This window comes from Cetorhinus maximus, chromosome 5 (genome assembly GCF_964194155.1).
Source record: "Cetorhinus maximus chromosome 5, sCetMax3.hap1.1, whole genome shotgun sequence".
In the NCBI taxonomy this organism is placed as follows: domain Eukaryota; kingdom Metazoa; phylum Chordata; class Chondrichthyes; order Lamniformes; family Cetorhinidae; genus Cetorhinus; species Cetorhinus maximus.
The window spans coordinates 121,331,965-121,355,252 of NC_135883.1; the positions used below are offsets into that span (position 1 = coordinate 121,331,965).

A 23,288-nucleotide genomic window follows, 5' to 3' on the forward strand; every position below is an offset into this window, starting at 1 on the left:
AGGCTGATTCTTGCAGGCAGTCATCTGCTGGCCTGTGGCCTAGCTTGCAAGAAAGGAATCCCAGATAGTGCACTGGCACTAAGGATTAAAGGAATAGGATGCAGCTTTGCTTCATTAATAAGATTCCAGTCTCAGGCATGCTCTTGTGGAGAGGCAGTGGGTGAAGGTCAAGTCCATCTGCGCAGCGAAAGGGGGAATGTTGCAAATCCAGTCAATTTGCCCATGCTTGTGCACGTTCTGATGACTAGCTGTGGATCTTGGAGGAGCAGGGCTGAATTCAAAGCAGCTTAAGTCCTAGGGAAATCAACAAGGCAATTGTGTGGTGTAAACATTTTGCCGTTGTTCTTTATGAAGCTTTCCTGCCGAAAATTTGAAGAGAGCATGAGCTCTATTCAGTGCAGCAGTAAATGGCTAGCATTTTATCAAGCTGGGTGAATAGGAATTGTTTTTGATCCTTTAGGTTCCCACACTGCTGTGACCTCCAATCAGTAAGGGGTGGCTAGGCAGGCTTATAGATGGCTCTGCTGCCACATTGAAGGCACTGCACAGATAGCTGATTGGAGCTGTAGTTTTGCAGAATGGATCCTGTACCACAGGTTTTCTTCTGTGACGATGTATTAAATGAGTGTTCAGCTAAAGTATGGTGAAAACCATTTGGTGTAGGGAGGTACCTTTAGGCTGGGACTCGAACCTGCAACATGCTCTTTGAGAAATGAATGATGTATAAGGAGTGATGCCTATAAATGAATGTTATTGCTCTTAAAATATCAATCTAAAGCCATTAGCTACAACATGCATTCTGACCTGTAATGATTCTGTTGAGGGGGCCGGGGGTGGGGTGGGGTGCGGCGTAGTGTTTTCCGTGGAAAAGACTTGTGGCGCAGTGAGTAGCTTCCCCGCCTCTGAGCCAGAAGCTCTGGGTTATCTTCGGGGAGAGAGATTTACCTTCAGGTAGAGAGGCAGACCTGTGGGAGGAACACAGACCAGGCAGCAGATAAATAAAGCCCAAGGAGCAAGAACTATAGCATTCTCCCTTGGAGAGAGATCCAGTGACCTCACAGGAAAGCTGTCAGTTGATTGGCTGGTGAGTATTGCTACTTGGGGACTGAATTTAAACAACTGCGAATTTTACAAACGTTAAAAATATTAATTATTAATAGCAAGTGAGTAGCTGGTGAGTCTTATCTATTTTTAAGTAATGTTTATTACCACTAATGAGCTGTAGTATTAGTAGGGTTTATCAGTATTGGTAAACTTCATTGATAGCAATAAGTTTTATTAGCATTGGTAAACTTTATTACCGGTAGTAAGGTTTATTAGCAGTAACAAGGTTATTAATTAATAAAGGAATGGCAGGGCTGCTCCAATCCCGAGAGTGCACGTCTTGTGCTAAGTGGGAACTCCCAGGATGCTTCCCAAGTCCTGGTTAACCATTTGTGATCAGTTGCAGCAGCTTGAGCTCCAGGTCTCAGAACTTGAGCAGCAGCTGGCGTCACTGCAGAGCATCCATGAGGTTGAGAGCTTTGTGGATAGCACGTTTAAAGATGTGGTCACCCCACAGCTTAGAGTATGTAGCGAGAGAGGAAACGGGTGACCACTAGCTAGTCAAAAAGGAACAGGCAGGCAGTACAGGAGTCCCCCTGAGAGCATCCCACTCTTCAAACCTGTAATCAAGTCAGGATACTGATGAGTGATGGTTCATTTTGGGAGTGCAGCCAGAGCTAAGTCTATGTCTACAGGTGGCTCAGCTGTACAATGGGGTACAGGAAGACTGGAAGAGCGACCGCAGATGTGAATCCAAGAAGGTTTGTTGCCTGCCTGGTGCCAGGGTCAAGGATGTCACTGAACGGCTGCAGAGCATCTTGAGGGGGGACGGTGAGCAACGAACAATCGTGCTCCACATTGGTACAAACAACATAGGCAGAAAGGGAGATGTGGTCCTGCAGTCAGAATTTAGGGAGCTAGGTAGGAAATTAGCAAGCAGGACTTCAAAAGTAGTAATCTCCAGATTACTACTGGGTACCGGGGAGGCGGTGGCATCAAGGTATTGTCACTGGACCCGTGATCTCGAGACCCAAGGTAATGCTCTGGGACCTGGGTTCGAATCCCGCCATGATTCGCAATGGCAGAAGGTGGAATTTGAAAAAAATCTGGAACTAAAATTCTAATGATGACCATGAAACCACTGTCGATTGTTGTAAAAACACATCTGGTTCATTAATGTCCTTTAGAGAAGGAAATCTGCCCTTACCTGGTCTGGCCTACGTGTAACTCCAGACCCACAGCAATGAGGTTGACTCTTAAGATGCCCTCTAAACAAGGGCTATTAGGGATGGGCGATAAATGCTGGCCTGGGCAGTGACGCTCACATCCCATGAACGAATTTAAAAAAAACACACTTAAGCGAGTATTGAAATAGGAGGATGAAAGAGCTGAATACCTAAAAATAAAATGGTGCAGGAAGGAGGGTTTTCGATTCTTGGTCATTGGGACTAACTCAGGGGGAGATGGGAGCTGTACAGGCCAAACAGTTTGTACCTAAATAGAGCCTGGACCAAGTGCTTTGCAGGTGTTTTGCCAGTACTGTTGGGGAGGGTTTAAACTAACTTGGTAGGAGTGTGGGATAATATCAGACAGGAATACCAAGGTGCACAGATCACAGAGAGATAGATTGCACTAAAATAAGGAATTGTAATTTAATAGGTCGGGTCAGAGTTAGGGAGCAAGTAATAGTGTAAATCGGTGTAACTGTGCATCTATGTGAATGCGCAGTGTGGTAAATAAGAATGGTGCATTACAGGTACAGATTGCCATGTGGAAATATGATGCTGTGGCTATAAAAGAGACCTGCCTCAAAGAAGGGCAGGACTGGGTGTTAAATATTCCTGAATACAAGGTGTTCAGGAAAGATAGGAAAGGGGAAAAGAAGTGGGAGAGGTGGCAGTATTGATTTAAGGAGAGCATTGCAGTGTTGGAGAAAGAGGATGTCCCAGAGGGGTCAAAGATAGAATCTGTTTGGATCGAGCTAAGGAACAAAGAAGGTGCAATTATATTGTTTGATATAGTCTGTAGGCCACCAACCAGTGGGAAGTATGTAGAAGAATACGTTTGCAAGGAAATTACAGAGGTGTGAAAATTATGGAGCAGTTATAATGGAGGACTTCTATTATCCCAATTTATATTCAAGTAATTATAGTGCAAAGGGCAGAAAGGGGCAAGAGTTCCTAGAGTGTGTTCAGGAGAATTTTCTACAGCAGTATGTTTCTGGTCCAACAAGAAAAGAGGCACAGCTAGACCTGGTTCTTGCAAATGATGGTGGGAAGCGGATCAAGTATCAGTCAGAGAACATTTAGGGGACTGTGATCATTGTATCATAAGGTTTAAGCTGGCTATGGAAAGGGACAAAGAGCAGTCCAGAATAAGAATAATTGACTGGGGGAAAGCCAACTTCAATGGGGTCAGAATGGATCTGGTTGAATAAATTAGAGTCAAAGGTTGTCTGACACATGGGCTACCTTCAAAGAAGCTGGAGTTTAGGTACATTCCCTTGAAAGGGAAAGGTAAGGCAAACAAATTCAGAGCTCCCTGGATGACGAAGGAAATAGAAATTAAGATAAAGAAGAAAAGGTATGCTTATGACACATGTCAGGTAGAAAATACAATTGAGAACCGGGTTGAATATAGAAGGTTCTGAGGAGAGGTGAAAAAACAAATAAGAGAAGCAAAGAGGGAGTATGAAAAAAGACTTGCAGCCAACATAAAAGGGAATCCCAAAGTCTTCTATGGGCATATAAATGGTAAAAAAAAAAAGGTGGGAAAAGGAATAGGAACCAAAAAGGGAACTTATGCATTGAGCTATTGCTGAGGTATTAAGTTCACACTTTGCATCTTATTCCTTGGTAAAAGACAGATGCAAACCTGGCCATGGTGAAAGACGAGGTAACTCGGACACTACAAGGGTTTAAAATTGATAGGAAGGTGGTGGTATTGGATAGGCTGTCTGCACTTGAAGTGGATAAGACACCAGGACCAGATGAGATGCATCCAAGGACACTGGGGGAAGTGAGTGGAAATTGCAAAGACACTGGCCATAATTTTTCAGTCCTCCTTATACTCAGAGGTGGTTCCAAAGGACTGTAGAATTGCAAAAGTTACACCTTTGTTCCAAAAAGGGGTAAAGATAAGTCGCCACCATAGGCTAGTCAGTTTACGTTCAGTGGCGGGGAAACTTCTAGAAACAATTTTGAACAAAATTAATAATCACATTAACAAATACTGGTTAATTAACGAGAGCCAGCATGGATTTCTTAAGGGAAAATCATGTTTAACTAACTGTCTGGAGTTTTTTGATGAGGTAACAGAGATTTGATAAGGGCAATGCTGTGTATGTAAACTCCAAAAAGGCATTTGATACAGTGCTGTTGAGCTAAACTATAACTCATGGAATAAAAGGGACATGGGTGTGAAATTGGCTGAGTGACAAGAAGCAGAGAGTAGTGGTTACTGGATAAGGTTTGTAGTGAAGTTTCCCAGGGACCCTTGCTTTTCCTGATATATGTTAATGACCTAGACCTTGGTGTACAGGACACAATTTCAAAATTTGTGGATGATCCAAAACTTGGAAGCATTGTGAACTGTGATGGTCGAATGGGTGGACAGGATGAAGTTCAATGCGGAGAAATGTGAAGTGATTCATTTTGGTAGAAAGAACATGGAGGGACAATATTAAATTTCAGGGCACAATTCTAAAGGAAGTGCAGGAGCAGAGGGACCTGGATGTATATGTGCATAAGTCATTGAAGATGGCAGGACAGGTGGAGAGCGCAGTTAATTAGGTCTACAGTATCCTGGGCTTTATTAATAGGGGCATAGAGTACAAGAGCAAGGAGGTTATATTGAACTTGTATAAGACACTGGGTCAGCCTCAGCTGGAGTATTGTGTCCAGTTCTGTGTGCTGCACTTTAGGAACGATGTGAAGGCTTTGGAGAGAGTGCAGAAAAGATTCACGAGAATGGTTCCAGGGATGAGGAACTTCAGAGAAGTTGGGTCTGCTTTCCTTGGAGGAATGAAGGCTGAGAGGAGATTTGATAGAGCCATTCAAAATCATAAGGTGTGTGGACAGAGTGGATTGGGAGAAACTGTTCCCACTTGTGAAAGGATCAAGAATGAGAGGGATAAAAGCAAAATACTGCGGATGCTGGAAATCTGAAACAAAAACAAAATTTGCTGGAAAAACTCAGGCCTGACAGCATCTGTGGAGAGGAAGACAGAGTTAACATTTCGAGTCCATATAACTCTTCATCAGAACTCAATGAATCAAGAATGAGAGGGCACAGATTTAAAGTAATTGGCAAAAGTGATATGAGGAGAAACTTTTTCACACAATGAGTGGTTAAGGTATGGAATGCACTGCCTGAGTGTGGTGGAGGCAGGTTCAATTGAGGCATTCAAAAGGGCTAATGCATGTTATTTGAAAAGGAAGAATATGCAGGGTTACGGGGAGAAGCCAGGAGAATGTCACCTAAGTGAATTGTTCGTTCGGAGAGCTGGGGCAGACATGATGGACCAAATGGCCACCTTCTGCGCTGTAACAATTCTGTCAAATCCCACTCCAGAACTTGATGGCCAAGAAAGATGTGTTCATAACTTGGTGAAACAACAGGTTAATAATCAACTTGTAAATCCTTCCAACATACGCCAATGACAGGCTGTAAGAACGGGAGGGATTCCTGGTCAGCCATTCACAGAAGATGACAGCAAAGCACTACAATGCCTTGCCAAGCATAACCATGGACCAACTGTGGACCAAGTCCATAGTCGCAGATGCCTTTTCAGGATGTGGTACCTGAAGAGAGTGTGTTATCTACATGTTTAATTTAGAAGATCGAAACTGGACTTCCTCAAGCCTGGGCTTTATTGTAACCACCTCTAGTTTCAATGCTTATAATTGAGTCATTTAAAAAAAAAAGTGCCCAAAAACATTCACATCAACAAGAAACTGAAATGTTACACAGAAGATAAAATTACAACAGTTTCTGAATGTTAATAAAGAATCTGATATAAAACCAAAAAATAGTCACCTGCCCAAAAAACTGTCTTGTACAGCATTTGGTGAAATTCTAATAGCAAGCACAAACTTTATTTTATGTTGGATCTTGCAGGAACAAGGGACTGGGGCTGCAGATGCTAACCAGTCAGAGGGTCATGAGTCCAAACTGATGGCAAGAGTTGCATCTCAAAGACAATCTCGGGACAAAACGCAGGTAAGACCACTGTTCCACTCATAGGCAGCATTTTATTTTGACAAATGTGCAGTGGTTCAACTTCATTTATTTTTTTAAAAAAGCATATTTTCAGTATACACACTGTGCAAGAACTCTTGCACGTTTGCTTTGGTTGCCTGTACGTTATCTCTAACTTAGCAATTCTAACGACAGAGTTTGGAAATCATTATCAACTGTGAATTTTGCAAGTTAACTATCAAATTAGGTTTGTGCAAAAACAAATATTTCACTTTCACAGTGCAGTAATGCCTTTCCTTCGCTGTACGTCACCTTTTAATGAGGTTTTCAAATGTATTGCCAAGCTATTTTGCTGTATCAGCAGGAACTGTTTCAGTGAAATACTAGAGATCCAATGAACTGGAAATTTGCTTAAAATATAACCGCCTCCAAACGACAGCCGTAAATGGCCAAATCGGCCAGGAACTTGTGACATGAATTAAGGGGAGATTTTGGCGTAGTGGTAATGTTGTTGGACTAGTAATCCAGAGGCCCAGTCTAATCCACTAGGGACATGAGTTCAGATCCCACTAGGCCAGCTGCAGGAATTTGAATTCAATGAATCTTAGAATATAAAGCTAGTCTCTATAACGGTGATCATGAAACTATCATCAGTTGTTTTTTTTTTAAACAACAAATCTTCACTAATGTCCTTTAGGGAAGGAAATCTACCATCCTTACCTGGTCTGGTCTGGTCTGGCCTATACGTGACTCCAGACCCACAGCAATGCGGTATATACTTAACTGCCTCTGGCCAAGCAAGCCAGCCATTTCAAGGGTAGTTAGGAAATGAAAACAAATGCTGGCCTTGCCAGTGACACCCACATCCCATGAAAGAATATTTTTTAAAAATTACTAATTTCTGCAAGTTGCCAGACAATTTTCACCGCTGCGTCATTAGCTTGCAAAAATGTCATCTTGCTCTTGACCTCCCCATTAGTTTCATGAAGTTTCTGTGTTTGCACCTGAATTGCACATTAAACTTACTTACAAGTCTTGGCTTTGTAGTAACAGTGTAAGCCCTTAACAACTTGATAATTGTTTATGACTGCCATTCAACCTCCCTTCACCCAGAAACTGAACACAATTTAAAATGGGAGTCTCATTCCTTCTGTTGTGAATTGGTGGAGATTTAAAAATATTTCATTTCTTTTTCCCACTTTGTTTCTTTTCTCTCAATCCAGACTTTCCTCTTTTTTTTATTTCTGTACCTGATTTTACATTGAATTTGCCCTCCCTCCAAGGCCTTTGTCTGTTTATTTCACAATCTTCCAATCTCATTGGATCAGGATAGATTGTAGATCCTATTCATCAAGGTCCATATGCCCCGTCGCCTTTCCTAAACTGTTACTATCTTACATTTGCAGTAGCTTTGTGGGCAAAAGCTTTTCTTTTTTTAGCTGAAAGGTGCAGGAGAAAGTCCTAAAAGGCCATATGCAAGATGCCCTACTTCAAATTAAACCCGTTGAATTTCTCACATACAGTACCGGATTTTGGAAACGCATTGACGAATTGCCCAGAGATCTAGTGGGCTTTGATAGCACACTCTATCTAATAAGCCACCTTAATCCATTGTTCATATCTATCAGTCATACAGCATAAATCTTTTAAGGAAAAATTACCATTGTGTACATTTGATAAAGGCCATCAAGCCCATCCATGTTCCTTCTGCTTATTAAATGGTGTTAACTTGTGTACCACCGTTCTCAGAATCTAGTAATGCTAACTCTAGGGGCAAGCCTATCTCCAATTATAGGAAATTCCTTACGATGGCAATCAAGCATGAGGAGATTTTGATCTGTCACATAATCCCCTCTTTATGACCCCATGTCCATTATTTAAACAGTTTCCAGGATAAATTTTATTGCAAAATATTTTACCAAGAGTTTCTTACAGATATTTTAAAAAACTAAAGTGATATTCTTTCTCAAGAGTTTCAAGAGAAAACCTGGCCGTGCAGATAATGAAAGAACAATGGGTGATCGCAATGAGTGTGCGAGCAAGCGACTGAAGATGGTGGAAGCCAACAGTGCAGCACAACCTGACACGGCGCAGTCAGAACAAAAAGTGAAGGAAGCAGATGTTTATGAACATATCAAAGAAGGAAGTGATTCTTATGATGCTCAAACATATGGTAAGGTCAAAGTTGTTCAAATTCAGAAACTATTGAAAGAAAATCTCTTCACTCCATATGCAAAAACTGCTGAATACATTTTATGCTTCAAAATAATGTACAGCTTTTCACCAATCTTACAAATGGCTCGTTTTTAGATGTGGCCACAGCAGAGCAACAAAATCCAGGTGGACTGGAACTGGAAGAGGAGACCAAAGAGGAGTCTGAATCCATTGTAATGGAAAGTGACCAGGAAGAGGAGTTGCAGAGCGTGGATGTACAGGAGCTGAAGCCAGAGAAAAAATCTTCATCTACAAAAGTACCAGGTAGTTAGACACAACTACTGTATACACTAATTGCAACTTTAATGCAAACTAACGAGCCAACTGTCTAAATTTCAAAATATGATCTAACACACTGAACACTGAATACCTGGCCTCTTTTTAATTTGGTTATGTCATAAACCATGATATTGCCGCACTGAAATCATTGATCTGTTGGTTTTTACTATAACCACAGCTGATTGTGACAACTTGGGATTTGGAGCAGTGATTAGTTGCTAACTTGGCTGTCTGAATTTTGGTGTTTAATTATTACTTTGAGATTTTATCTCTCTCTTTCAACCAAAATGACATCCTGCAATTTGGTTTTGGCTCTTCATTCTATTTCTTATTTTTTTTTTGTATAAAAAGGACAAGTAAAATATTCAGTTTTCACAAGAGTCCTATTAATTAATCTGGTCATAACCTCACCATTGTGTGTGGATTTGTGCGTAAATTGGCTTTTGGGTTTCCTGAATTACAATGGTGAGCTCATTTCAAAAGTACCCCATTGGCTGTAAAGCCAATGCCATAGCTTTATGGGATCTCCTGGGGCTGTGAAAAGCCTTATATAAATCCAAGGGTAGAATCTTACCTATGGCGGGCAGGGCTGGGCGGGAGCAGGCCGGCATGGGCACGGAGCCAATCGCCACCTGCGATCAGTTGCGTGTTGCCATTTTACGCACAGCCGGTAGTGCTCAGCGCTACCTGTGTGGGCGGGGGGAGGAGGGAGCGTCAGGGCTTGCGCTCTTTCGCACATGCACATGAAAGAGCGCAGCAATCTCCAGAGCTGCCTCAGAGATTAACTGGATAACAAAAGTTTCTGAAAAATAAAGTAAAAAATTAATTAAACATGTCCCTTAATGTGACAGTGTCACATGAGCTGGGACATGTTTGTGAAGTGTACAAAGTTTACTTATGAATTTTATGAAACCTCATCCCGCCCATGGATGAATATTCCTGAAAAACGCTAAGGCCACCTTGGCTCTTCGCCTGCCCGCCAACCTTAAGGTTGGAATGATCAGCGCTGTTAAAAACTTCAGTTACTTTTTTAACGGCTTAACAGGCCACACGCCGACGGCAATGTTCCGCCCCAAGCCTTCGAGATTTACTATAAAAGTCCTGTCAGTTGAACCATATCTGGTGTGTTGCAGGATCTGACAATAACCTTGAAGGAGAGTTTCAGATTCCCAAACCTGAAGAGATGGATGCTGCAACAGATGACTGGTCAGAATCAGAAAATGAAGAGATATCTGAAAGACGCAGCGAGTCCACCATCCACACTCTGCATGAACTGCTAACGGAGGACGTTGAGCAAGTATGAAAGATTAGAGCATTTCCATTCAGTAAAAGTGATGCTCAACAGGCATGTTTTGATGAATGATGCTGATTTGTTGGACCATGGTTGGGAATTGCACCTCAAATAAGCATAAAAGCAGGCTGTTGTTTGCATATTATATTGCTAAACAGAATTATTTTTGCAAAAAAAAACTTTTTTTTCCAAAACGTAGAGTTCCTAATTTTAGCTAAACTTGGACTCGAGGGAAATGGAAACGGTTTAGAGTGTTGGATTGGGCCTGTCAGTATCTGCACCTTTCAAGGGGGCAACTCTACCTCGTTGCAGCTGCCTCTGTTCCCCATTTAAGAAATGATCTGTGCACAGAGGAGTTGAAGAGGAAGTGAGAAAATGATAATATGTCACCTGAACTGTGTTCAGTTGTCAGTGTTTGTCACTGATATAAATATGGTCGCATTTTACAAAACATCAATGTGCTGCAAATGAGCTAAATGACTCAAACAAAACCCCATCCTCCTTTATTGTTCTTTAGTCTAAATGAGATTTTAACATTTACACTGTACTGTCAAAGGGGATTGTCGGTTGTGATCCAGTATGGGTGGTGTATTAACTGCTGCCAGTATCTTTGGTTGTGTCTTTGTGTTTTACCCTTTCAAGTGACATGAGTTTGTTTTCCAGAGCATTGTTCTTGACCCGGAAGAGCTACGTAAACAGCTGGAAGAGCAGCTGGATGCTTGGCGAAATCAGGAGGCTGGAAATCTAGAAGAGGTAAGCAAAAAACTATCTGAATTGAGGAATGGACTGATAAAGGATGGGGACACTTTTGTTTAAAAGACTGAGGGCAATTAAACCAACTTAAATTAAGAGTTTTTTTTAGCCATTTTTAATTCAAATAAGTGAAATTGCAAATTTTGAATTAGGTTTTTTGATTGAGGACTTGTGCCTGAGATTTCCCTTTTTTAAAATAAGTCAGGAGTGATGGAAAGTGAAATCAAATCAAATCCCATCCCTTGGGCACAGGCAGCTTCATTTGATGTAATTGGCATTTTAGTGAACTTGATGTTGACTTGCCTATGTACTATGTTACGTACAAATGTCTTTTGATGACATAGGCCAGAATGTTTAGCTCGTCGGGCAGTCGTGCACCCGACTGCTCTCGCCTGCCCCTGCTGAGCCCACCTGACGAGGGCAAAATCCCTGGCCATAGTTATTGTCTGAATAAATCAACTGATCCAAGAAAAGCTTATGGGAATGTGGATACTTTTGAGTATTGAATATTGCTGAAACTCTAGATTGGTAAAAGCTACATGGCAACATATCTGGATTAACACCGTTTTCTCTTTATGGATAAATAGATCCTAGATTTGAACCCCTTTTTACCAAGTTAAATGCCTGCAGTCAAAATTCTGAAGAGAGGGCACTCGAGCTAGTTTGGCCCTGGGCCTGGAGAGGAAAATATGCCAGGCTCATGCCTGATATTTTTCACTGATTCTTGTTGGACGTACATACATGAACAGCACTGGGCCCAGTCCTCGTGATTCCCATGGACACCACACCTGAACCTATTGCTGGCCACTTAAATGCGATGCTGGGAGACTGCTGGTGCTCATTGTGCAGTACCCAAAATGAGGTGCTGCACTCAGATGAGGAAGGGTAGAGGAGAGGTATGAACAGCACTGCTGAAAATAAATTAATTCAGCAGAAGTTGACATTTTAGGTGCCTTTTTTAAAAGGTTTTTATTTCACTGCACTATCTGCTTTTTAAAAGTGAGCTGATTTCTTCTATAACAGTTTGACTGGAGGACTTCAGCAAAATAAAAATATATAAACTCCCATTAAAAATGTTTTGAGCTTTTAGGATTCTTTAGCATACAGTTTTAATTAATCCCTTTTGATGGTCTCCAGCGGCTGTGTATACTGGATAGCATAAGTGAAGTTTGTTTCCACAGTTTCCATCTTCAAATTCTAAACATTTGCTGCTTTTTGGTAGAGTGCTCTGGCATTGGAAGTGGGAGAACTCTTGAGCTATCACTCCTTGGGACACTTGTGTGTTTGCAATCACACGAGAGCCACAATTCTGTAGAACAGATAAACATTCGCCTGCCAGTACTGGGAATGTAATTGTCAAAATGTTCCAGGTTTTTTTTCTTAACTATCTTCTGACATTTTCTTATTTTTCTTTTTGATCTGCTCTTACCAGGAGAGAGCTGCGGCTGAGATGTGGCAGCAATATCAGGCATTGACAGCTCCACTGTCACAGCAACTGTGTGAACAGCTTCGGCTTATACTGGAACCCACCCAGGCATCTAAACTCAGGTCAGTGTACTTGTCCCTTTTTTGTTTTCTATTATTACGGATGTTTGTAAGTGGAATTTTTTTTCCCAATCAATGAGCCCTCTGGAATCAACATCAGCAGACGATGAGCAGTTTAAGATCACAAATCATGCAGTTCGAATGCATTCTATTCTAAATTTGTACTTAGCTTTTTCTTCTGGTCTCTCACAGACCACATGCTTGGGTTTTTTTGAGGAACAAAACAAGTGCAAATGCACCCTATAACTATTAGGTAGTTGGTTTATTTCTTGAAGGAAAAGAGTATAATTTTAAATGACTTACATTTTGGGATTTCTCTCATAAATGTACTGTACTATGATTTGGGCACTTCAAATAAGACCATCCCGTTCATGAGTGTTTATGGAACAGGGATGAGAAATTTCCGTGCTTTGGCGGAATTCCAAATTCTCGATTATGGAATTCCTTCCATTGAGATGTTTTTCCAACTTCCGCCTCCCCCCCCCACCCTCTGTAGTCGGTTGCTTCACTTCACATGTACGTAATCAAACACAGGTTTTGCTCTGCTCATGCCTGATCCTGCCCAATGCCTCCACTGGCTGCTATGGAGACTGCCAGAACAACAGCAATCATTGACCGAGTAGGAGCAGCTAGATTTCCCTGTCCCACCTTTCTTGCCTTGTGTGGGGAGAGGTCTGTTTGTTGTATGTTGGGGGTGGAATTTGTTGTTGTAGAGGCGGAGGATGCGGCGAGCGCCTTCTTCAGACCTGGAGCGCAAGGTAAAGCGAGGCTGGATCAAGCACCTGCCTCAGTGTTAAATTACTGGCCAGAGAAATTGGCCACTTTTAACGTCTAACTCAAAAAATCACAGCCACAGATTTTCAAAAGCTGTGGGGGTAAAATGTGCTGAGGCATCACGTGGCCACAACATGAAAATGAACCGATACAGTTAGGCTGGGGGACACCACAGCCCACTGGGACCCTGTCTTCACAGGTTCACATCTACTTTCCAGCAGTGGGAAAACAAGTTAGTGGTCATGATCAGCTGATTCTGCCCACCATCCCGAGACTTGAGTACAAAGGACTAACGTACCAACCTTAGGATGTCAACCTCTGGAATCAGCCTCTATACAAATGGGCAGTTAAAAATTGAGGTTCTTTTTAGACTGGATAGCTCAGTTATGTGTTGCCTTTAGCAGCTAAGCCACTGGGGAGGTTGAGTTATGCTGTACTACAGCCCCTGAGTGTCGAATTGTTGCCCCGTACCCACCCCACCCCTACACGAAAACCTCCCCGCTGTCGATTCAGCTCAGAGGCTCCAAGAGCTGGGGAGTTCAGTTGTTGAGCTGTTAGTAATAGTAGGTAGTAGTTTGCAGTGTAATCTGTTCAAAATTCTGCCCTTTTTAACTCTGAAACAAGGAGCTGGTTTTAATTGTCGGATTGTGCAGTGACAATGTTTGAATTGATTGAAGTCTGGGCCTGTGAGGACCTGTGTGAAGAGAAGTCGATAAAGCTGTCAATCAAGCCCCATTGTGCGTGGCCCACCCTCACCTTTTTTTAGCTCTGTCCTGACCCCAAGTGAGTGGATTTGAATAAAGGGTATCAGCCCAGCCTGAACACAAACCCACTGAACTGGAAAAGAACCCCAGCGATGATGGCGTTCCATAGCCCTAAGCCACATACTGGCCCAGCGTGAGCATCTGTTCATTTTGGCTGTCAAGTGAAGGAGACACAATCCGCTCTCATCATTCTGGTATTTCTGATAGTTCGGTTCGATTCATATCCTGTTCCTTTATAATGAGGGAACAGGTTAGTCAGCACCTGGTCAGATGTCTGTAAGATTTGGAGTTCAAAATGAGACCAACTGCATTCATCTCGTGTCACTTTACAATTCCTGGCGCATTAAATGTTACTTTCAGTGATGTTCAAAGGTTTGTCAATCCAAAGTTCCAGTTTACAGTAGCTAATAGGTGAACAAATCCTGTGGTTAATCACTAGCAGTAGTCATTAAATGGTTGCTACCGGTATATAGAGCAGACAACCCAGTTACCCTGGTGGAACATGGTTAGATACAAATACTTCCTATGATTTTGTTGATTTCTCTTTTGACATAAGGTTGTTCATAAAATATTACAGTGCCCAGGACAAAAGTGCGTACATGATTCCTTGTCAAAAATTTTCAGAACTTTTTGTCTTCACTGACTGTCATCCCTGTTTTCTTCAGTAATGAACATTTAAATTTCAACTCCTTTTAAGAACATAAGAACTAGGAACAAGAGTAGACCATTCGGCCCCTTGAGCCTGCTCCGCTATTCAATAAGATCATGGCTGATCATCTTGTGTTTTGACTTCCACGTTCCCATCTACCCCCGATAACATTTGATTCCCTTGCCTAATGAGAATTTATCTACCTCTCCCTTTTAAAAAAAAAAAAAAATATTCAATAACCCCGCTTCCACCACCTTCTGAGGCAGAGAGTTCCAAAGTCGCACAACCCTCAGAAAAAATTTCTCCTCATCTCTGTCCTTAAAGGGCAACCCCTAATTTTAAAACAGTGCCCCCTAGCTCTGGACTCACCCACAAGCCGAAACATCCTTTTGACGTCCACCTTGTCAAGGCCGTTCAGGATCTTGTATACTTCAATCAAATCACCCCTCACTCTTCTAAACACCAGTGGAAACAAGCCCAGTCTGTCCAACCTTTCCTCATAAGACAACCCGCTCATTCCAGGTATCAATCTAGTAAACCTCCTCTGAACTGCCTGCAATGCATTTACATCCTTCCTCAAATAAGGAGACTAAAACTGCACGCTGTATTCGTGGTGCAGTCTCACCAATGCCCTGTATAACTGAAGCATAACATCCTTACTTTTATGTTCAATCCCTCTTATAATAAAGGGTAGCATTCCATAAGCTGCCTTAATTACGTGCTGTGACTCATAGTCTAGAACATCTAGATCCCTCTGCACCTCAGGATTATGCAGCCGTTCTCCATTTAAGTAATTATCTGGCATTATTTAAGTAATGCTGCTGTACTTTTCTTTGTTCTTTGAAACTGACACCGTAGAGATCACTAGATCTGAGTTATTTGTATGTGGTATAATGGATATGTGGCATCTGTTGAAGACTATATATATAAAACAGTTCCCTTGCTCTAGAGAGAGAGAAAGATAGGAAACTGAGTTTAACCTGTCAGTATGTATTTTAATTTTTTTAATAATTCATTAAAGTTTACTGGAGTGGAGTGGTAAAAATATTTCTCTTTACTCTTTACATGTGTTTGTGTACAGAGGTGATTATCGAACTGGAAAGCGATTAAACATGCGCAAGGTGATTCCCTACATCGCCAGCCAGTTCCGTAAAGATAAAATCTGGCTTCGCAGGACAAAGCCGAGCAAGCGGCAATACCAGATTTGTCTGGCAATTGATGATTCTTCGAGTATGGTTGACAATCATTCCAAACAGGTATGGTTTTAAAAAGTTTGATTTGAAATTGCACAATTGCAAGCATCACCAATCATTCATGAGTTGAGGAAATTTAAGTGGCCTTTGGCCTATAGTAATACAGGTTGTTTTAAGTTTGTTGTTTTTTTAAACCTAGACACACTGTTCTCTACACGTGCCACTTGACTGTAAATATATACATAATATTTAGCCTGTTCTATTACATAGATGGATGTGTCTCATTAATTTGAAGCACATTTCTTAGCTTCTTTGAAACTGCCTCCATACATTTAAATATTATTGCTCCCATCTTTGGTAAAGCAGCTACTTTGGATGGTCTACCTAAGGAAGAAAGTAACAATATTTATAATAAAGACATAAAATGTTGGAACAACTCAGCAGGTCTGGCAGTGTCTGCGGAGAAAGAAATAGAGTTAATGTTTCAAGTCCATATGACACTTATTCAAACTCATGTTTCTCTCTCCACAGATGCTGCCAGACCTGCTGAGTTTTTCCAGCATTTTTTTATTTCAGATTTCCAGTACCTGCAATATTTTGCTTTTACATAATATTTATATAGTTAGTAGACTCGCAGCCTGTTTCTCCTAATGTCAGTGGTAACCAGTATGATATTGAGGCATCCCTGCCAGGAAAATATCAGATTTGATCTCTGGTTTGTGTTGAATTAGCTTGCCTCCTCTGGGGTTGGAGTAAGTGTGATAGTTAGCTTCAAGACTAAGTAGATGTAAAATCAACCAGGGTTCCCGCTCCTGATGGCTATCCAGTGACTGTCTGGAAAGTAAATGTGTGGCTGTCAGGATAAGTTAGTGTTCAACTGTAATTCTGCCAGAATCAAAAACGCTGCTATCACTCACTGTAGGCACACGCAACCTTCTCTCACTGAGTTAAGGTAGCCACTTAGTGCCTTGGAGCATAGCCCAGGAGAGACCATTAGAATCACGTGTTTTTAGGATGGCTCCATTTCTTGGATTTGTTTCGCAGTTGTGAACTGCTAAATTAATCAACCAACTCTCTTACTACTCTAACATGACCTCTGTTTTTGTTTCTTTTGTAGCTCGCCTTTGAATCGTTGGCTGTAATTGGAAATGCTCTCTCACTTCTAGAGGTTGGACAGGTTGCTGTGTGTAGGTGAGTATAAATGAAAACAAGTTGGCTAATGCCAACAGTCACTTGTACCTGTAACTGACTTAAGGACATCAAAAACAGAAATTACTGGTCAGGCAGCATCTCAAGATTAAGTTAAAATTTCAAGTTGATAACCTTCCCTTCGAACTAAGAGGATAGAGATTTAACGTTCTTTTGAGGATGCGTTTAATGCCACATTGCAGGGAAGTGGCCAAAATGTTCTATGCTTGATCACTTCTGAAAATAGCATTACCGATCCTCCCTCCATTGTTTGCAGAATTCTAATATTACAAACAATTTGAAACTATTTTCTTTAGTCTCAAGAATCTAGTAGTGATGCTCTGCATTAAATCTCTGATTTAGAGGGGAGGATAATGAGAGAACTGTTCTTGCATGAAGTCTGGAAGACTGGGACTTGTATTTAGAGTTAGCTTCCACCTTAAAAATGGAGTTTCTGCTTTGGGCACAATTAGCAATCTGGGCGCAAACTCTGTTCAAAACTGTTAAATTGTTAACTCTGCTCAAAAATCTGCATAACCACAAATATAAAATAGTTTGTGAATGAGCAGTGTTTTAGAATTTTGTTTTGCTATAATCATGCATTAAGAAGTATTCCTTGATGCATTTCGAGTGATGACTAGAATATATTTATTAGTACACTGCGATAAACCTATTTTCAGTTTATGTAGTCCACCTGTGAGTAAACTGATTTTATATAAGTGAAAATTACCTTTAAAGAGCCATTTACTAGCTTCATTGCTATACAGTGGTCAGTTTCTTAGCAAATTAAATATTTATACTTTTAAAAGGTGCCTATTAGTGCCTTGAACCAAAAAATATTAATTTTAAAAGCCTCTTCGAAGTCGCTCAAACAGGCGCAATTAGTGGAAAGACCCTGTGTTGATTTATTGGATCTGGGGATGTGGCCGATGTTGTGGGTGGGGCTGGTTCGCAGAATTTTTTTACAGGTTTTAAACCAACGCCAAAAAAATCGCAGAACTTGACTCACACTTTAAAATTCCCCAATCATTAGCAGTAGTTTGGCCAATTTTCAGATGAATTGTGTAGGAAGTAACAACACAGCCTAGTGGAAACTCTTGCCCAGGGTTGAACATGGGGTTGCATGTACACCTGTTAAAGTTATAGAATGCTGTTAGCCTACCATGAAAATTATGTCCTATTTTATAATGTCTTACAATTTTCAGCATGGCTGTTCTGATGATGATTTTGTCTGGGTCTAAAACACTATTCGTAAAAATACTTGCCATGTTCCAGCATCTTCATAGCTGTTTGACAAATTCTGGCACCATAGCTGTTGTCTTATCAAAGTTGTGTTTGTGGCTATCAAATTTCCTCGCAAAGGCTCAATGTCCTTGTTAACATTCTGATCATCCAGTCATGTTGTCAATTTTCAGCTTTGGAGAGAATGTCCAATTGCTGCATCCATTCCATGAGCAATTCAATGATCAGTCAGGAGCAAGAATATTGAGGAGCTGTCAATTTCAGCAGAAGAAAACTAAGATAGCTCAGGTTGGTGCTCATACTAACAATAATTGTTTGGATGAACCAATGTGTGCAAAGCAAAAGTGTGTGTGTGTAAGTTTTATGTGGAGGGTTTAGCATAGTCTAGTTTAGTAGTCTAGTCTAGTAACTTTGTGTTATAAAGTGGTGAAGTATTGCTTATTTACTCTCCTATTACTGCTAAAGTTACAACCTTTATAAGAGATTGGTCAGTGGGGGAAATGATGGCATAGTGATATTGTCATCCTCTAGTAGCCCAGAAGCTCAGGCTTACGCCTTGGGGACGTGGGTTCGAACCCCATCACAGCAGCTGGTGGAATTTAAATTCAATTAATAAATCTGGAATTGAAAGCTAGACTCAGTAATGGTGACCATGAAGCTATCATCGATTGTTGTAAAAACCCATATGTTCACTAATATCCTTTTAAGGAATGAAATCTGCCATCCTTGTCTGGTCTACATGTGACTCCAGACATATAGCAGTGTGGTTTCTTAACTGCCCTCTGAAATAGCCTAGCAAGCCACTCATTTCAAGGGCAAGTAGGGATGTTGCCAGCAACAATCACATCCCATGAAAGGAAAAAAAGTCTATTTGTGCTGTGCAGCATGTTGAATCAGCATCTGTGTAAAACATTAAGTATCTAGCAGATTGGACAATTTAAATGAGTACCTTTGTATGAGAATTAAGCTCAAAACAGAAAATCTCAACCTATTAGATGCAGATCATTTCTTCTTGCACTTTGCCTTGTCAGATTTTGTGAAGGATGAACTAATGCAATTAATGTTGATTTACAACTTCTGTGTATCTTTGCAGTTTCTGGAATCTGCAGCCAGCATGTTTGTTGCAGCACAGCACCATTCCCAGCAGGGAAAACCAGGTCAGAGCTTTACACCAGTTTATTGCTTGCTGTCCCCATTCAAGAAACTTTAAACCTCTATGTGGGCTACAAGAATATTGTTTTCTTAAATAAGTGAAAGATGCAAGTTTTTCATTTCACTATGTTGCAAGCGCAGAGCAAACGGGAGGATTAGTGTCATGAAGGGTCTGGACAGAGCAGATAGGGATAAACCTCACACTCAGGAAAGGATTGAGAGTGAGAGGGCATGGATTTCAAATAATTAGCAAAAGCGATATGAGAAAACATCACGCAGTAAGTGGTTAAGGTCTGGAATGCACTGCCTGAAAATGTGGTGGAGGCAGGTTCAATCGAAGCGTTAAAACAATTAGACTGTTATTGGAGGACGAATTTGCAGGTTTACAGGGAGAAGGCAGGAGAACTGCACTAAGTCATTTGCTCATTCGGAGAGCCGGTGCAGACCTGATGGACCGAATGGTCACCTCCTGCACTCCAACAATTCTGTGACTGTGATTAACAGTTCAGTCAGCAATAGGCCTCCAGTATCACTTGTGAAGTGCTTTAAGGCATTTCTGAAAAATACAGAGAAATTAGACCAGTCTTTTGTGCACCTTTCTATACAGGTGAAGCTATTAGAATTGAAAGATATAAGCTCAATACTCAAATATGTTCTGATTCAAACTAATTGTACAAGTGTCACTGTGTTCCCATTGTCTACTCTTGAATCAAGAATATTATTAAAGCTAAAAGTTAGTTATGCTATGAAGCTTCTGTGTGTTAACCAATCCTCAATCCATGTTAATACATTACCCCCAGTAGCGTGAGCTCTTATCTTGTGCAACAACCTTTTATGTGGCACCTTATTGAGTGCCTTCTGGAAATCCAAATACACCACATCTACCGGTCCCCCTTTATCAACTCTGCTTGTTATATCCTCAAAGAAGTCTAGCAAATTTGTCAAACGATCTCCCTTTTCACAAAACCATGTTGACTCTGTTTGATGCGTTAAGCTTTTCTAAATGTCCTGCTATTTCTTCCTTAATAATGGACACTAGCATTTTTTCCCAATGACTATTGCTTTTAGTCTCCCTCCCTTCTTGAGCAGGGGCATCACATTAACGGCTTTTCAATCTGCTGGCACCCTCCCAGAATCCAGTGAGTTCTGGAATATTTCGACCAATGCCTCCACCATCTCTGCAGCCACTTCCTTTCAAACCCTTGGATGCAGATCATCAGGTCCTGGCGACTTGTCTGCCTTTAGTCCCATTAGTTTCTCAAATACTTTGTCCCTCATGATAGAGACTGTTACAAGATCTTTCCTCCCATTAGCTCCTTGCTTATCTGATATCTTTGGAATGTTTATATAGTGTCCTCCACTATGAAGACTGATGCAAAATTATCTGCCAAAATTGATTTAAATTATCTGCCATTCCCTGTTCCCCGTTATCAATTCTTCAGTCGCATCCTCCAAGAGTCCCACACTCACTTTAGCTACTTTCTTTTTATATACCCATAGTAGCTCTTGCTGTTTGTTTTTATATTTCTTGCCAATTTACTTTCATAACCAATTTTCTACCTCTTTATTAGCTTTTTAGTCATCCGTTGCTGGTTCCTAAAAAAAAAATTCCCAATCCTCTTGGCCTATCACTAGTTTTCGCCGCTTTGTATGCCTTAGTTGTTGATTGGATACTCTCCTTGACTACCTTTGTTAACCGCGGGTGGTTCATCCTTCTCATCGAGTCCTTCTTTTTGACCAGGATAAATGTTTGCTGAGCTTTATGAAATATTTGTTTAAGTGTCTGCCATTTCTCATCCACTGACCTTCCCCTTAGTCTATTTTCCTAGCCCACTTTAGACAAATCTTTCTTCATACCTTTGTAATTGCCCCTATTTAAGTTGAGGACACTGGTTTGAGATCCGAGTTGCTCGCCCTCAAACTGAATTTGAAATTCTACCATGTTGTGATCGCTACCCCATAGAGGATCCTTAACTGAGATCTCATGTTAACCCTACCTCATTTCACATTACTAGATCTAAAATAACCTGTTCCCGGGTAGGTTCTGCAACGTATTGCTCTAAGAAAGAATCCCTGATGCACTTTAGAAATTCGTCTTCCATGTTACCCCTGCCAATCTGATTTGTCCAGTCAATATGCAGATTAAAATCACCCATGAAATTGTAGCTCCCTTATATGCCTCCATTATTTCCTGATTTATTCTTTGTCCTACAGTGAGGCAACTCTTCGGGGGCCTATACACGACTTCCATCCGTGGCTTCTTCCCCTTGCTATTCCTTATTTCCACCCAAACTTGATTCCACATCACGATCTATTGCCCCTATATCACAACTCACCACCACATCGACACCCTTTATTAACAAAGCTACCCCACCTCCTTTTCCTTTTTGCTTATTTTTCTGGAACGTCGAATACCTTTGAACATTGAGTCAAAATGCTGGAAAAACTCAGCAGGTTGCCATTTTGCCTTTATCTTGAATATTGAGTTCGCAGTCTTGGTCACCCTACAACCATGTCTCTGTAATCGTTATCAAGTGATATCCATTTATTTCTATGTGTGCCGTCAACTCATCTATCTTGTTACAAATGCTGCGTGCATTCATATAAAGAGCCTTAAGCTTTGACTTTTTACCATTATTGCTCATTCTGGTACTGATTTCTGCTGCACTCTTCTGCTTCTATTTTCTGCCCCTTCCTGTCACACTTTGATTATTGTTCGCCTCTTCACTACCCTGCACCTCTGCTCTCTCAATTATTTTTGATTTTCTAAACTTCCCTCCAACTGAACCCTCCCTCCCACTATTTAGTTTAAAGTCCTATCTACAATCCTAGTTAAACGATTTGCTAGGACACTGGTCCCAGCATCTTTCAAATGAAACAAAAACAGAAAATGTTGGAAAAACTCAGCAGGCCTAACCTAACAGCATCTGTGGAGAGAAAGAGAGAGTTAACCTTTTGAGTCTGTATGACTTCTTCAGAGCTCCTGTTTTTCTGTGATGTCACACTTCAGCCCTGACAGGTAGAAACAGGTTGAAGGAGCTCTCTGCCACTGCTGCCCTTCTCACGCAGGTTCACTCTCCCTGTGCTGGGCCTCTCTCTCTGCCGCCAGTTTTTATCTCCCGCCACCGCTGCCCTTCTCACGCGTGTCCGCGCTCCGGGTGCTCCCAGCTCTCCCCTCGCTGTTTAGAACTGTGAAAATCCCGGCTCTCCTCTCGTTGTTTTAAACTGAAAATCCTTGCTCTCCTCTCGCTGTTTTAAACTGAAAATCCCGGCTCTCCTCTCGCTGTTTTAAACTGTAAAAATCCCGGCTCTCCTCTCGCTGTTTTAAACTGAAAATCCCGGCTCTCCTCTCGCTGTTTAGAACTGTGAAAATCCCGGCTCTCCTCTCGCTGTTTTAAACTGAAAATCCCGGCTCTCCCCTCGCTGTTTAGAACTGTGAAAATCCCGGCTTTCCTCTTGCTGTTTAGAACTGTGAAAATCCCAGCTCTCCTCTTGCTGTTTTAAACTGAAAATCCCGGCTCTCCTCTCGCTGTTTAGAACTGTGAAAATCCCGGCTCTCCTCTTGCTGTTTTAAACTGAAAATCCCGGCTCTCCTCTCGCTGTTTTAAACTGAAAATCCCGGCTCTCCTCTCGCTGTTTTAAACTGAAAATCCCGGCTCTCCTCTCGCTGTTTTAAACTGTGGAAATCCCGGCTCTCCTCTCGCTGTTTTAAACTGTGGAAATCCCGGCTCTCCTCTCGCTGTTTTAAACTGTGGAAATCCCGGCTCTCCTCTCGCTGTTTAAAACTGTGGAAATCCCGGCTCTCCTCTCGCTGTTTAAAACTGTGGAAATCCCGGCTCTCCTCTCGCTGTTTTAAACTGTGGAAATCCCGGCTCTCTTCTTGCTGTTTTAGACAGTTTTATTTAGTGGCTGATGAGGCAAAAACAAATGTCATTTCGTGCAGATATTTTAAACTGATGATTTTCTGAAAGGAAAATTGATTTTTAAATATAAATTAAACA

At 41.4% G+C, this 23,288-nt stretch overlaps 1 protein-coding gene across 1 annotated transcript in view; it reads left to right on the forward strand.

Moving 5' to 3' along the window:
• The window catches only part of mdn1 (midasin AAA ATPase 1), a 227,351-nt gene that overhangs the window by 202,183 nt on the left and 1,880 nt on the right, over positions 1-23,288 (forward strand). The window contains exons 91-100 of the mRNA XM_078542396.1: positions 6,163-6,264; positions 8,215-8,416; positions 8,554-8,721; positions 9,870-10,033; positions 10,691-10,780; positions 12,213-12,328; positions 15,594-15,768; positions 16,823-16,896; positions 18,309-18,423; positions 19,229-19,292. Of these exons, the coding sequence (XP_078398522.1) occupies positions 6,163-6,264; positions 8,215-8,416; positions 8,554-8,721; positions 9,870-10,033; positions 10,691-10,780; positions 12,213-12,328; positions 15,594-15,768; positions 16,823-16,896; positions 18,309-18,423; positions 19,229-19,292 (1,270 nt within the window). The remainder of the gene's footprint in view (positions 1-6,162; positions 6,265-8,214; positions 8,417-8,553; positions 8,722-9,869; positions 10,034-10,690; positions 10,781-12,212; positions 12,329-15,593; positions 15,769-16,822; positions 16,897-18,308; positions 18,424-19,228; positions 19,293-23,288) is intronic.